Source organism: Myotis brandtii, unplaced genomic scaffold (assembly GCF_000412655.1).
Source record: "Myotis brandtii unplaced genomic scaffold, ASM41265v1 scaffold329, whole genome shotgun sequence".
Taxonomy (NCBI): Eukaryota; Metazoa; Chordata; class Mammalia; order Chiroptera; family Vespertilionidae; genus Myotis; species Myotis brandtii.
Genome location: NW_005362676.1, coordinates 471,635 through 487,207, shown reverse-complemented (window position 1 = coordinate 487,207; position 15,573 = coordinate 471,635). Strand labels below are relative to the sequence as shown.

General features: G+C 54.1%; 1 protein-coding gene across 1 annotated transcript in view; it reads right to left on the bottom strand.

Moving 5' to 3' along the window:
- The window catches only part of MTMR10 (myotubularin related protein 10), a gene marked incomplete at its 5' end in the record, with an annotated part of 25,899 nt that extends 10,390 nt beyond the window's left edge, over positions 1–15,509 (bottom strand). Inside the window, 5 exons of the mRNA XM_014543567.1 lie at positions 4,516–4,606; positions 9,282–9,424; positions 10,310–10,382; positions 10,492–10,628; positions 15,422–15,509. Coding sequence (XP_014399053.1) covers positions 4,516–4,606; positions 9,282–9,424; positions 10,310–10,382; positions 10,492–10,628; positions 15,422–15,509 — 532 coding nt within the window. The remainder of the gene's footprint in view (positions 1–4,515; positions 4,607–9,281; positions 9,425–10,309; positions 10,383–10,491; positions 10,629–15,421) is intronic.
- Between the last annotated feature and the right edge of the window lie 64 nt (positions 15,510–15,573).

Genomic DNA, 15,573 nt, shown 5'->3' with positions numbered 1-15,573 from the left:
CTGCCCTTGTCAACAGCTGGCCTGGCCTGGCCTTCCCACTGCCCCCTGACCCCATTCTCCTCCCTCGTCCACGAGGAGGCCACGCCCACTCCAGCACTGTATTCACTGACAGGCGACTCTGGATTATGAAGGGTCTTCGTGCCGGCGAGGAATCTGGAATTCTATCCCGTAAATTAGGGGTGGGGAACGTCCAGCCCTCGGGCCGCAGAAGGCCCAGGATATCGCTTGGTCTGGCCCTGCCAAGGCACCAGGGTGAGTTAACTGACCAAACGGAGCGGGCTCATTTTTCAGCTGATAGCTCTGTATGCCCCTGAATGATGTCATAAGCATCCAAGGGGCCCCTGGCAGGAGAAAGGTTCCCCACCCCCCACCTCCCACCCCCGCTGTAAGTGCCCACTGGTCCTGCCTCTGAGGAACGGAAGCGCTGGCCCGCAGCGTGCAGGCTGGAGACCCTCCAGCACGCGTCCAGGCGGTGCCCCTGAGGACACAGCGGTCCGAGAACCACACCCACAGGAAGAGACTCCGTACTGCACGTCCACGTGACCAGGTGAAGGGGGGAAACCGCGTGATGGGCTTGTGAGCGCAGGGAGCATCTGACAGAGTCTAACACCTGCCTGTGACTGAAAACCTCAAACGTGAGCGAATCAGAACACAAGGGAATTTCCTTAACTTGAGAGGGAATTTACCAGAAACCCCCAGCAAGCATCACCGAACTAGAACCAGGCACAGACGACGTCCTGTCACCACCACCATTCAATGCTGCCCCGCGTCCTCGCCACACGAGACCGTCGCCAGCCAACCAGAAGCGGGCAGCGCACTCACACTCTGAGAGCTGTCGGCAGCCTGGCGGCTCACCCCCAGCTGAGTCTCAAACCCAACCCGTCAGTGTTTTGAAATCTCAGACGTGAGTGCAGCAGGCTGAGCACTCGCTACCGCCTGAGAGGGGAGAGCCCTCCGGAGGGAAAGAAAGCCCGGCTCTGATGGCACTGCGGGAACCAGATGCGCGAAGAAGGCGAAAGCAGAGCTGTGACCATTCGGATGCGCGAGGAGGCGAGTCGGCGCGGGGCTCGAACCCGGGCCTGGGCCCGAGCCAGGGACTCGCACGCACGTGGTGGGTCAGGAGCCTCCACTGTGCAGGAGAAGGAGGACCGAGCGCAACATCGACAGTTGCACTGGGGATCGGAGAAGAACCGACAAGCAACCAACCTCGAGTCCCTGCACCGTTTCCCGTGAACTGTGCCCTCTACGTGGCTTCCCACAGGCAGCTGAGGGAGTGTGGCCTGAGCCGTGTTACCAGGAAGAAGACGGACCTCCCTGAAGACGAGCACGTCCTGCTGGGAGGCCAGTGTTTCGAGTGCGTCGCTGACCAGAGCTGCCAGCTGGGGCCGAAGGTCACGCACGGGGCTTGCAATCCTTGAGCATCACCTGACCTCTTATCACTTCACAACAAGGACGAGTCTGTGTTTCTGGACACCATCTGCCCACTGATCAGCTGATGGTTGAAAACATCCTCGTGGCTCCTTTCCATTCAAAGGCACCATTGTTCCCGGCCGGGCCTCGGTGACGAGCCGTGCGCGGGGGGTGCGTGCAGCTCGCTGAGCTCCAGGACCGCCCAGAAGGGCCGGGGGACTGCGGAGCGTCTGGGGGATGCTCTGTGCTCAAGCGGTGCTGAAGCTCGGAGAACAGCTCCGAGTGGGAGCCCAGGGCCGCTGAGGCTCCTCTCAGAGAACAGCAGGGACGCCCTCCACCTTCAGGCCTCACCGTGGACACAGCTCTGTCGCCGACCTGCCTGCAGAAAGGACTGCTTTAACCAGCCCAGGAGCCAAGATCCACCCAGAGGCTCAGGGTGCTACTGGGCATCTCTCCCTCTCAGCCATGCCCTCTGACTGCAGAGTGTGGGCGTCTCGGGCTCCCTCCGATCTCAGAGCAGCCGAGGAAGGTGTCAAAGGCTCTGAGGAACCTTCACAACGCCCTGGCCAACCGCCATGCTTACGAAGTACTTGTCAGAGGAGGAGGAGCCTGGCGGATGTAAATAAAACGCTCCTGAACGCTTTACGTATCGTGTATCAATGTTATCGACAAGCTATACATAAGAAGATACAGAGAACTGAGTGATGCGCACAAGGCAATTCAGGGGAAGCGCTCTGGGCTGCACAGACTACTTGAGGTCTTGTTAACCCAGAGACCCCCAGGGCTGGAGGAAGAAGACTGGACAGTGAGCGGAGCAGTAGCAGGCCAGCCAAGCAGAGTGAAGCTCCTGTGCTGCGGGGCGCGCGGCACTGCACTGCGCAGAGGCTGAGGGTCTGTACCCGGGCTCCGCGTTTCTACCAGAAAAGAAGCACCAGCAAGAATTGGCCTGGATCATAAAGGAGTGTAAGCGGGAACCGGAGGCTGTCCTACAGCTCCCGCACCCCTGAAACAGCCCTTCCAGCTGCTGTCCTGGACCGTGACCCTGACCGTGACCCTGATGATCACATGACAGCTCGGGGCTGATCCAAAGGGAGACCCTCCTGACCCACACTGCCTTTCCACAATAAGGGAGTTTCTTTTTCTTTTTTTTTTCTTTTTTAATGTATTTTATTGATTTTTCTACAGAGAGGAAGGGAGAGAGAGAGAGAGAGTTAGAAACATCGACGAGAGAGAAACATCGATCCGCTGCCTCCTGCACATCTCCCACTGGGGATGCGCCCGCAACCCAGGTACATGCCCTTGACCGGAATCGAACCCGGGACCTCTCAGTCCTCAGGCCGACGCTCTATCCACTGAGCCAAACCGGTTTCGGCTAGGGAGTTTCTTTACGTTAAGAAATGAACCTAACATGCCCTAACCGGTTTGGCTTGGTGGATAGAGCATCGGCCTGCAGACTGAAGGGTCCCAGGTTCGATTCCGGTCAAGGGCATGTACCTGGGTTGCGGGCGCATCAGTGGGAGATCTGTAAAGATCAATAAAATATATTTAAAAAAAAAAAAAAAGAAATGAACCTAACAAATCAACTGCGTTGTTCAGGTCTAGATTACAATTAGTTATATTTTGATAAGAAAAATTAAGTCACACACACCCTATAAATACTGTGCCCGAGAAAAAGGCTCCGTTCTGACAGCGTGGCGGTCACTGTCCTCTATGGGAGACACTTCCCACGTGTCTTCTAAAGCAGTGAGACTGCTGTGCCTCATGCAGCCGCAGGTACTGTTCCTACACCTTACTGCACTTAATATAGTGACACTGCAGTACATTCACCCTACAGGTTACTAAATTACTTCCATGTGTTTTGAGGCAACAAGATGTCAAGACCAGTACAATTAACAATTTATAAGATTCCCCCCCCAGACCATGCTGGGGTGAACGGACCTTTCATTATAAATATGTAACTGATTTACTTTTCTTCCGTGAAGAGGGAGACCACGTGACTCAGTGAGCTAGCGGTCGTGCAGTCACTAACCCACAAGGGGCTAATGTAAGACATGCCCTCTTCATTTTCTCTCCATGCTTTTATGAGGCTTTAAAAAAATGGTTGATTAAAGTTATATTAGTACATAGAGCTAATGTACAGAATTACATGGCCATCTGGACTCCTCCTTGGCGATGTCATTGCTGACACAGATATGTGGACAGAACTATTTTATTTTATTTTATTTATTTATTTTTAAAAATATTTTTATTGATTTCAGAGAGGAAGGGAGAGAGAGATAGAAACATCAATGATAAGAGAGGATCATTGATCGGCTGCCTCCCGCACACCCACCACTGGGGATCGAGCCCACAACCCAGGCATATGCCCCTGACCAGCATCAAACCCGGGACCCTTCAGTCCACAGGCCTACACTCTATCCACTGAGCCAAGCCGGCTAGGGCCAGAACTAGTTTACATTTATAAAAACTGCCTCGCCCTAGCCCGTTTGGCTCAGTGGATAGAGCGTCGGCCTGCGGACTGAAGGGTCCCGGGTTCGATTCCGGTCAAGGGCGAGTGCCGCAGTTGCAGGCTTGACCCCTGGCCCTGGTTGGGTGCATGCAGAAGGCCACCCATCGTTGTGTCTCTCTCATCACTGATGTTTCTCTCTCTCTCCCTCTCCCTTCCTCTCTGGAATCAATAAAAAACAATAACAAAAAACAACCCTGCCTGTTCCTGCCGTCCATCTCATCCTGTTGTGAAGTCCACTAAAAAGTGCCACCGCTTCAGTTCCTGAAGTCACACCTCCCCAGAAAGGATTATGCGTTTCCTGCCAGGTTTCTTAAAAAGTAAGATGAACTTAAGCTACAACTGAAAGAGGGAGGGTGCGTCCATCTCCGTGGTAAACAGGGACCCGCTTCCTGTTCCAGCTGCTCACCGGCTCTTCCGGCCGCTGTGTAAGGAACCGCCTGACCCACCCGTCTCTGCCCACAGGGCTTCCTCTCCAGGCGAGAAGCTGACAATCCCACCGTCACCAAGGCCTTGTCGCAGGAGGCTCCCGAGGAACATAGGATAAAATCGACACAATGCAAAGTGACAGTCACAATATGTAATATTTGCATATTTACCTGAATTGTGGTATTTTTTCCCAACATATTCAAATGCAAAGAGTAGCTGGAGGTCTGTTGGCTGGGAATAATGAGCTATGGCAAGGCACACCTAGGAAAGATTCTACATTTAGAATTCCATGTTAACACACGTAGGTAAATGAAATGCACATTCAGGCCTTGGCTATGGGAGCATCTTGGGGCAGTGACCACAGGGACTTATCTCCACGGTTTCCTGTTGACCTGGAATGTGAAAGAGCCCCTTAGGGCCGGGGTCTCACTCACCGCTGTGCCCCCAAGACACTGTTTAAGCTTTAGTGAGCAGATGGTATGCAGCAAGTGCTTGCTGAGTTGAATTTTAACAGGGAAGTAATTTTATTCAAATAAATGACCCTTGAAAACTAGAGACGCCTTCTCCCAAAAGGCAGCGACACACCCACTCCTAAAAAAGAGAAAGCCTCAGTATGCGCGTCTGCAAAACGGAGACGCAGCTACAGCCGGGCAGGAATCGCTCGCCCTACTGCGCGCTTGGCCTCCGGGGGAGCCATACGTGAAATGTGCTGCTCATCGTTCTTAGCTGCTGCTGGTAGGATGCCCTGTGCTGACAAAGCCCCGGGCTGGATGGTGGGAGGTGAGCAAGAAGGAAGAAACTGAAGACAACGCAAGAAGAGTGACTATCGTCGAAGGAAAAGCATGAAGCCAGCACGATACCCTGCTGACAGCGAGCCAGCAAGGCCAGTGTTAGTTGTTAGTTTGGGGTGGGTTGATGCAAATGCTATTAACTGGTAGGAATGTGTCAGCTTCTTGCTTAGCATACAATGACAGCTTTCTGCAGAATGCTTCCTGTCTTACTAAAACGCACAACTAAGAAGGCGGAGGTTATTGTTCGCCTTAGTGTTGACTAACAACGAGAACAGCCCACTTCCTGGAACGTGTGTAACATCCCCTGTCCTCAGGCCTCAGCACAGCCTGAGTCCCACCGACCACAGCAGCTCCGAGTGCACCTGCAGCCTCACCTGCTCAGCAGCTCCCTGAAAGCACTTCTGGCAAAACCTACCGAGAGCTGCGCCCTGCGACCGCCCGAGACGCTTCCCATTTCTGTCCATTTCTCTGCACGCCCACAGCCACATCTGCAAGCCACTCACCTGATGGCATCGCTGGGGCTTCCCTACGTCCTGAAAACAACCCACAGCACCTAGAATTCTCCTCCGAAGGTCTGCTCTAGGGATACAATCCTCTGTGGCTCCCAGCTGACTCTCCACAAGCTGGCTCCCCTCCCCCTCAGCACCCCCTGGGGCCTCTGCACACGCTCTGTCTGACCTGCCACACGCTGCTGGGGAGACCGCTCCCCACCGCTCCCCCACCAGGCGGTGGGTGTGGCTGCGCGTCCAAGGTCGTCCCATCATAGCTGCGAGTGTCAGCACAACGTCAGACACAGGCTGTCCTCCCCCGTCCGTCAGTCCCTTTCTCACGGTGAGCTCAGCATCGCCCTCACTCAGCAGCCACTGACCGAGCCTCCGTGCCCAGCCCTCGGGAGGCTGCATGAGCAAGAGGGACGCAAACCCGTCCTCATTAAGCCTGGATCCCAGTGGGGAGACAGCCCGTCAACAAGAGGATGAGAAAGGAGGAGTCAGATCGTTCTGAGGCTGCAGGAGCGGGAGACCAGCGGGAGGGAGACGGAGCGCAGTGAGGACAGGAGCAGGCTCGGGATGGAGGGGCAGCCAGCAGGCCCTCGCTGCAGGCCCAGTGAGGCCTGGCGACCGCATTCGCCGTCTCTGCAGGAGCTTCCTGAGGGGCTCTGAGCTTAGCAGCAACTGCACTGAAAGTCCCAGCTGACAAAGTGAGTTACTAATACAACAGGGAGATGGGTGCTCCGAGCCAGCAACCTGCACCTCTCTCTCCCAGACCCTCAGGAAGCAGTCACGGGCCTTGTTTTCACGCAAAGTCACATGTCATTGGACAGAGTGTGCTTTTATGGCCATAGAGCAGAAATGGCACATCACACAGAGGGTTAGAGACAAGCGTTAGGTCTAAGAGCATGGGCAGGAGAGAAGACCATAAACACTGTGAGGCAGATGCAGTCTACGCGCACCGTGGTGGACTGGGCGGCACGACTGAGCTGGGTGCTGGGCAGAGGAGCTACGAGAGTGCAGACCTCACAGGGCTGAGCAGGGGCACCTCTGGGAAGTGGACAGGCACCTACACGTGCTACCTGGGCTGCGCTCTGGGTGCTGGGCTAGGGCGTCCCGAGAAGAGAAGGGAGCCAGGAACCCACTTACCTCGGCTTTCCCGCACTCTCTGTTAAAAGCCTCCGCCCCCATGCCCAGCTCCCATCGCTACGTCTGGAGGACTTTCAAAAGTAGGTCTCATTTGCATACATAATTACTCTAATTTTACAATGTCCTCCCTAAGCATCACACGGTTCACCCAGCAGAGAACTCTGAACATGTTATTTTAAAACAACTCACAAAATCGGCATTCCCAGAGAAAACGCAGCATTCCGCGTTTCCAGGGGGTAGAGCCCATCTGGAGCTCCCCACTTACCTCGGTTTAGATGCAAACCTTCCCTTGAAAGAAAAGCAAGCGGGAATTTTTGTTATTAACTCACGAAGGAATGAAGCTTTGGCAGCCACAGGCGACATAACCCTGTGCTTGAAGACGGTAAGTCAGGGGAAAGTGTTCTATTTATATTCTCAGTGCCTTTTCTTTCCCTGCACGCCCCGCCTTAGGACTCTACCCCAGACAAAGAGTACTTCTTCCAGGTCTGCGGCAACATGCTTTTATATGTGAAGACAGCGGGGAAAGGGTTTTTGCCAGACACTGGTCGTGGGCCAGGGCCCAGAAAGCTGGACTAGCTGGCTGCGTGGACAGTTCAATGAGCACCCACCACTTGCAAGCAGCACAGTGGAAAAGGGACACCCTGTCATTCATCTGGCAGCTGGTCATTTATGTGGGAAACCCTTTATGTTGCTACTTTGTACTGTTACTTGATTTTCACTTGTTCATGCTTTATTTTCTCAACTAGACCCGGCACACTGCTCAGACATCAAAAATGACCACCGAGGCATCTAGATGGCTTAGGAGCAGGCCAGGTAATTCTGATTCCCGGTCACTGACAGTGTCGCCTGAAAGATATGGTAGAGAGTGGGAGCGAGGTAAACTTTCTGCAAGAATCCTGGGCCACTGTATCAAGTTCTTTCTTTAAAAATATCCTGTTCTTGCCCTGGCTGGTTTGGCTCAGTGGCAAGAGCGTCGGCCCATGGACTGAAGGGTCCCAGGTTCGATTCCGGCCAAGGTCACATGCCTGGGTTGCGGGCTCAGTCCTCAGTGGGGGGGTGGGGGGGGGGCGTGCAGGAGGCAGCCAATCTATGATTCTCTCTCATCATTGATGTATCTCTCTCCCTCTCCCTCTCTGAAATCAATAAAAAAATATTTTTAAAAATATATCCTGTTCTAAATCAGGCTCCTAAGTTCTGTGCTGTCACTAGTCTCGACATTCTACACTCTGAAGTCAGGGTTTTCATCAACAGAATCTTGATCCTTAATCGACTGAATTACTAGCACATATTTAAGTTCAAGGGTAACTTAGCTAAAATATTTTAAATAGTCTTCTACCTAATTAATTCTAAAGTCCTCCTATGTAAGAATAGGCATGTCAAATTAAAATGCCAAAACCACAAATTGCTAAAAAGGGCCTTCGGAGTAGCCTTGCTGAACTTTCAACAACGCAGGTGCCGACTGGTGGTCTTACAGACGCCACCTGCAGGCTGTCAGCCACAGACCCACCATCCTCTGCTGGACACTCCGGTCCCCGTGGCCATGCATTCTCAGACGTTCCCCTCTTGCGTGCCGCCTTCCTGTGAAGACACTGTTGATTCTAACTCTAAAAATACATCTACCCCTCCCGACCAAAGCAAATGCAGGCAGCTGCCTTGAGATCGCTCTGGCGCCTCCTTTTGATATCAACAAAAAATGTACTGTGGTAAGCCTATCGGTCATGGAAAACAAACACACCCAGTTTTGGGGGGGCCAAGGCCGCCGCACTCCAGAGAACGCCCCTTCCTGCCGCACTGGGAGCCTGTGGCTTCTCCCCAGGTGCGGGCAGCCTTCTCCTAGGACCCCGTCACTACAGACGGGACCAGGAGGCACCGGGCCCCGGGGTCCACTCTCGGCAAAAGCCAAAACGTGGAATCCAAGTGGGGATTTCTGCTCCGGCTGCTCCCTCCATGGACGGGCAGTACACATCCCCGGAGGCCAGGGAAACAGGACAGTGCAAGGCCCTCGCCGTCAGCTGCCTGTGGAAGTCACTCAGACTGAGGCACTGGCTTTCTGTGAAGCACTAAGACTTGGTAGGCCCCTCCCACTACTCTGCATGTGCCTCACCCTTATTTACGTAACTGGGTCCAACTTCTGGTGAGCTGAGCAAGTTCTGAGGTCTTACCAAGCCTCAGACAATACACCTCCATCTTTTCGGTCTTTTAAAAGAAAGAAACCAGTCGGAAATGGTCTTCTGTAAAAGATGCCCTCATCTCCACAACACTTTGTGCTATTTTAGGAGCCGGTAAAAAATTATATAGAGTATTTTAAAGCAGCTAAAGAGTCCAAGGAAATAGTTCTATTAACACTGTTGGCTTTGAATTTACTTAGGAAGACATCTGATAAATTCCCCTAAAAATAAAAACCTGGGCAATTGAGAAGTGAAAAGTTCCACCGAGAACCGAAATGGATCCGTACGTTGCACAGCCCAGGACCCAACACAGCTGAGCCAAAACAAAACAAGCCGGTACCTTTTTGGCACTTTCAGGGCCGGATTCATCAAAGCGGAATCGGACGATCCTGAAGTCTTTACAGTAAATGATTAACTCGGTCGGATTGAACTTCAGCTTCTGGTTGGGGCCCAGGACCTTCTGCTTCCTCTTGTGGTCGTTGACTGAGCGAGAAGAAGGTTAGGGTGAGAGAACTAGTCCCGGTGACTCTCCCTGCAGCGCCCTAACGAGTGCTGGGCGACGCCAACGGGGAGGACACGCGCCCTGCGCCCCGCCTCCCTGGGCCCTCACGGTACTTATTTGGGGGATCGATTTTGACTTTGCTTTTGAAGGTATTTCAAATGATTGTTGGCACACCAACCACCACCATCCAGATACATTTTATGATTACAATTTTAATTTAAAAGAGGACAAATACTAGAAAATGTAAAAAGCGATTCAATTTATAGCTCTACTTTAATTTTTTTTACCTCTGTCTTTCATGAATGTTCCTGGGACTCAAAAAAAAGAAAGGAAGAAAAACCTACAGAAATAACCTTCCAATAAACTTCCAACCCAAGTATCTGAGTATCTTCAAGCAATTCTTCCAGGGTAGAATCAGCTTTAGGGACTAAGTAAAGAATAATATGGCCCAGCCAGTGTGCTCAGTGGTTTGGTCCCCGGTCAGGGCACATGCCTGGGTTGTGGGCTCCATCCCCAGTGTGGGGCGTGCAGGAGGCAGCTGATCCATGATTCTCTCTCACCATTGATGTTTCTATCTCCCTCTCCCTTTTGCTCTGAAATCAATAAATATATACATATATATCTACATATATAAAAGGCTAAGTGACCGTCTGACTGTCCTGTACATATAACGCACACTGACCACCAGGGAGCAGACGCTCAACGCAGGAGCTGCCGAGCTGCGGTGACTTGGGAGCGGCGGTTCTCGGGTCACACGCCCCGGAACCAGGGAGGAGGGAGCCCGATTTCTTCTACTTAATTTCCTTCCAATGGGCATGAATCTGTGCACCGGGCCACTAGTGTACATGTAAAAAAATAATACACACCTGTGACGATTTGCTCAATACACGTTAAAGGGACATCATGTTCACCAAGAAGAAGGTTTCTGTAATGGAATTTCTGAAATAAAAAGTTATGTCACGTTAACTCTTTTCCCGTTAACCTCGCACTGGTAGCATCAGCCGTGTCTCACTTTTAGGGTCAAAGGCCTCGCCACAACAGCACCTACCTGCAATGGCATTGGGTCGTCCGTAATGAAGGAAATTTTGAAGTTGCTGCATATCAGCTTTCCCCACAGGTCGTACTGACTCGTGTCCGTGGCGATGCATTTCCTCACAAAACTGACTTCATTCACAACAATTTCTCCTTTAGGAAAAGAGAACCGTCATGGTGTGCGCCACCTCTCCACTCCAACGGGTCACCAGGCGCCGTGTGACCTGGAGGGACTGTGCCCGGGTGACGACAGTCAGAACCGCGAGCACCTGCACCCTCACAGCGGTCAGTGTCGGCGAGGCTGGCGCTCCACTTGGGAGACCGGCACGGAGGACCCCGCCTGCACTCTGCCCCCCAACTGAGAGGAAGGCAACCCCCGCTCCTTCACCGTGTCATCTGACGGAGTATCTGTATTCCATTAACATCTCCCAAACCGATGTCTTTATTTATTTTTAAAGAAACGATAAAGAGTTCAGCTTTAACCTCTTTAGTAACACTGCGATCTATGTATTTTACGAATCCCCCATAAATCCAAGTCGAGTTTCCCTACGCGCTCAAATGATCCCTCTGTTGGTGGTAAAGCTCTACAATATCATTTTAGAGTTAAAAGGGAAGATTAAAGGAAAGCAACAAACCAAAATAAAAGGGAAAACGTGCTTTCAAAAGAATACTTTTCCATAACTTATTTAAAGCCTGGTTACCATTAATTCTACACTTCAAGGTCTAAGACTCCACCAGACCCAGAGCCATTTTTAAGCAAGAATCAGGGTGCGGATCCACTCGGTCTGTTACTGTGGACACAAACCTTTAACAGAAACAGACAGAACCCGTCTGCTGACCAGCCCCGAGCACCTAGCGCGCCACGAAGATCCCAATTACAGTCCCACACCACCCTCTCTAAGTGACACATCACAGACAGCATCGGACGCTGGACAAAAGGTTGATTCATGTCCCCGGAGCAGCCGGACTGCGAGATTTCACCACGCTATTCAGCCTGGTGCACAACTTAAAACTCAGGAATGGTGTGTTTATTTCTGGAATGTTCCCTGCAGTATTTCCAGACTGTGGCTGAGCACGGGTGGCTGACACTGCGGACAGCAAAGCGCAGATGAGGGGGGACTCCTGTACGGAGAGGCAGTGCAGAGGGCGGCAGGTGGAGCGTTAGCAAATCAAGGAGGTGAAAGAGCTGGTCCTGTTGACGCGGAGTTTACTGATGGAGCTTCACCAACAGTTTCTGAGCAGGAGCTGCTAGGTACAGAGACGAGGGTGGGGTGAGGAAGTGAGGAGCCCAACGCTGGCCGAGCCCCGAGGCAGCAGCCCAGGTAGGTGGCGAGCCACACGCTCACGGTTTGGGTGGGCAGAGCCTGATGCTAAGACGCTGCAGGGGCTGCACTGCTCACGGCCCGCGTGCTCTGCTCTTTCTAAAGCGACGTGTCCATGAGCCAAAGTGCGGCAGAACCAGCCTGCCGTCACCTCTAAGAGCCAACCTCAAGCAGGTATGAAACAACACAAGGCATCCGAGCGAGAGGCTTTGCCTAAGGGATGCGCGGCCCAACTGGGGAAGCAGCTCACAGTGAGGCGTGACACAGAACAGGGCACACGCGGCCGAGCGCGCCACGAATATGCAGAGATGCACACGACAGCCACCCAACGAGGGCTGGTTTCATGTTCCAGACGGCCCACGCCGAGGGCTCCCGATCTGATTACAGACGCCTCTGACAATCAGTGCGTTCACTATCAACCGACTCGTTCGCTATCAACAGACTCGTGACTCATCGTGAAAATGCCGCTGGCCCCGCAGGGGGGAAGAGACAGAGCGGAACCGACACGCAGCCTGAGCACGGGCGAGCCTGGCAGGCACTCAGGCGCAGAGCGGGAGCCCTTTCCGCGACGGCCTCCCCGCCCCAAACCTGGCTCAGGTGACCTTCCTCTGCGTCCTCCAGGGGAGCCTTTCCCAGTGAACAAACTGCCCAGGGCAGGACCCTGTCTCCTCCAGCTCTAGCTCCTCGGCCTGAAGCAAGGACCACGGGTTCGGTAACCGCAGAACAGTGAGCCTGCGGCCAGACAGGGCGCCTGGCCCGGCGCCAACTCCACGCGGCCTCCAGATGGGGCGGAGGGCTGTGTCCTGCACCCGCAGCTCCCAGTCCCACCCGGTCCCACCCACCCACATCCCCGTGCAGACCAGGGTAGGCCTCGGGCCGCAAAGGTGACGTAGGCACAGCTTCCGCCTCAGCAGCTTCATGAACCAGGCCAGCTGGACATGCGAGCACACACCACCGTCTAAACTCCATTATTTGTCAGGTTCTTTTTTCTCTCTCTCTCTGCTTCGTAAAATGAGCCTCGTTTTAAATTCAGGCTTACGTTCCAACGGAGCACGTGGTCCCCGTACACAAACAACGATTTTGTATTGTGATTTTCATCTGCCTATTGGGTTACGAGTTCACGCTCTGGGCGACGGGGGTAGGATATCCCCGAACCCCAGGCGCCGGGCCAAAGCAGAGCATGCAGGACGGCCGGGAACAATGGCTCCTTGTCCCGGGTGCATAGGAGCCACAGGTGACCGCCAGGCTCCCCGTGGTTCCTGACTGATTCACCCCCTTCGCTCATCCCCTAGACTCACGGGGAGGCTGCAGGGCAGAGGAGGGGCGGCGAGGTGGCAGGGGGGGTCGGAGAGGGGACTGACAGGAGAGGCAGGAAGCAGAGACCACAACAGGGTGGCCACACGGAAAGAAGCCGGGAAGCGTGTGGGAAGGAGAGACGAGAAGGCAGGCGGCAGACACGCTAATTTAGGGCTGGCTGGAGTTCGGGGAGGGCGAGGCTGAGTGCACGCAGAACGCCGGGGCCAGAGCCACCGCGCCTGCAAGTCAGAGCCACTGCAAAAAGTTAGCCCGGGTCGGGAGGCCCAGGCTCTGCTGTGACCCCAGGACGGTAAACCGCGCACAGCGAGGAGGTGAGCTCGCGTCTTCCCCGAGAACGGTGACTTCAGGCAGAAAGGGGAGTTTTCAGGTTAATTCTACAGAACAGACGGCCCCCGAGGAAAAGTCCTTCCAGCTCACTGATGCTAACACTCCCATGAGCACGTCTTAGGTGCAAACGCAAAGCTTTAAGAACCCAGCCCTGCATCTGCAGCCTGGACCACGCTACGTACTGGGTCAAACCCTAACCCTGAAGGGGGAAGCGAAGCCTGACAAGGGGCCTCGAAAGTAACTTCTGTTCTAGCCCCTGAGTCTCCACGGGAAGGACATGTTGCCCCGGGGGTGGGGGTGGGGGGGCAGTTTGGGGGACGCTGGAGACTCGCTGGTTGTGTCAATGAGGCAGTGGAAGAGGGGCCCCCAGGGGGTGGAGGCCAGGGATGTGGATAAGCACCCTGCAGAGCACAGAACAGCCCCTCGCACAAGGCGACGGCCCCAGAGCGTGGAGGGGCCTCTGCGGGGAAGGCCCTGGCCTTTCTAGATAAAACGCCTGCATCTGCAGACACAGCTGACACCTGGGGGCGGGGAGACGGGGACAAAAAGCAACAATCGCCAAGTCAGGAATTCAAAGGTCTAAGCTGTGTTGCTGGTTGACAGAGACCCGGGCGCAATAAAAGCGGCTTTTCACGCTGTTACAGCGACGGCCAGACGGACAGGCAGGGCAAAGAGTACTCCACTGCCTCGGTCCCCAGAAGCTGCTGGGGAAAAAGAGCGGGTTCAGCCCCGGCCGGTGAGCTCAGTGGTTAGAGCGCCGGCCCGAGGACCGGAAGGGTCTCGGGTTCGGTTCCCGGTCAAGGGCAGGTGCCTGGGTGGCAGGTTCCACCCCCGGCCCCTGTCGGGGTGAATTTGGGAGGCAACCCAGGGATGTTTCTCTCTCTCTCTTTCTCTCCCCCTCCCTTGCATTTGCTCTAAAAAAATATCAGTGGGCCCTGGCCGGTGTGGCTCAGTGGATAGAGCGTTGGCCTGTGGACTGAAGGGTCCCGGGTGGGATTCCCAGTCAGGGCACAGGCCCGGGTTGCAGGCTCGATCCCCAGTGTGGGGCGTGCAGGAGGCAGCTGATCCACGATTCTCTCTCATCATGGATGTGTCTCTCTCTCTCTCTCTCCCTCTCCCTTCCTCTCTGAAATCAATAAAAAACACACATAAAATATAAATAAATAAAAATAAAATAAATCAATGGGCCCTGGCAGGTTTGGCTCCGTGGATAGAGCGTCGGCCTGCAGACTGAAGGGTCCCAGGTTCGATTCCGGTCAAGGGCATGTACCTTGGTTGCAGGCACATCCCCAGTAGGGAGTGTGCAGGAGGCAGCTGATCGATGTTTCTCTCTCATCGATGTTTCTAACTCTCTATCCCTCTCCCTTCCTCTCTGTAAAAAATCAATAAAAATATATTTTAGAAAAATAAAAAATAAAAATCAAAGGAAAAAATACCCAGGGGTGAGGATTAACCAAAAAAAGAAAAAAGAAAAGAAAAAGGAAGAGGAAAAGGAAAAGAAAAAAAGGGGGGGGCATTTCAGGAGACACGGAAAAGCGGGGTGACACCCTGGGCCACTTTCTGCGAGGCCTCCGTTTCCCCAGGACGAACCCCAGTAGACGCACCCCTTCCGGAGGGTGATGCTCGGTTCCACGGGAAACTTCTTTCTCCCGCGCCCCCCACGGTGGTCAGATTCTTTATTCTGTTTAACCCGATCAAGTTTAAAAAGTGAAAACAGGAGGAGAGCGCCCCCAGGGGACCCCCCCAGGACCTGCCGGGACCCCTGACCCCCGACGCTCACCCGGCAGCAGGACCGGCTCCAGCTTTTTGATCTTCGGCTCCGAGTCGAACGCATCCTCGGCCTGAAACGGGGGCGCAGAACAGCGCCTTCAGCGCGACCCCCCACGAGACAGGATCAAGTTTAAAAAGTGAAAACAGGAGGAGAGCGCCCCCAGGGGACCCCCCCAGGACCTGCCGGGACCCCTGACCCCCGACGCTCACCCGGCAGCAGGACCGGCTCCAGCTTTTTGATCTTCGGCTCCGAGTCGAACGCATCCTCGGCCTGAAACGGGGGCGCAGAACAGCGCCTTCAGCGCGACCCCCCACGAGACAGACCCCAACCCGCGCCTTCTGCTCCCTGCGCGGTGGCCCTG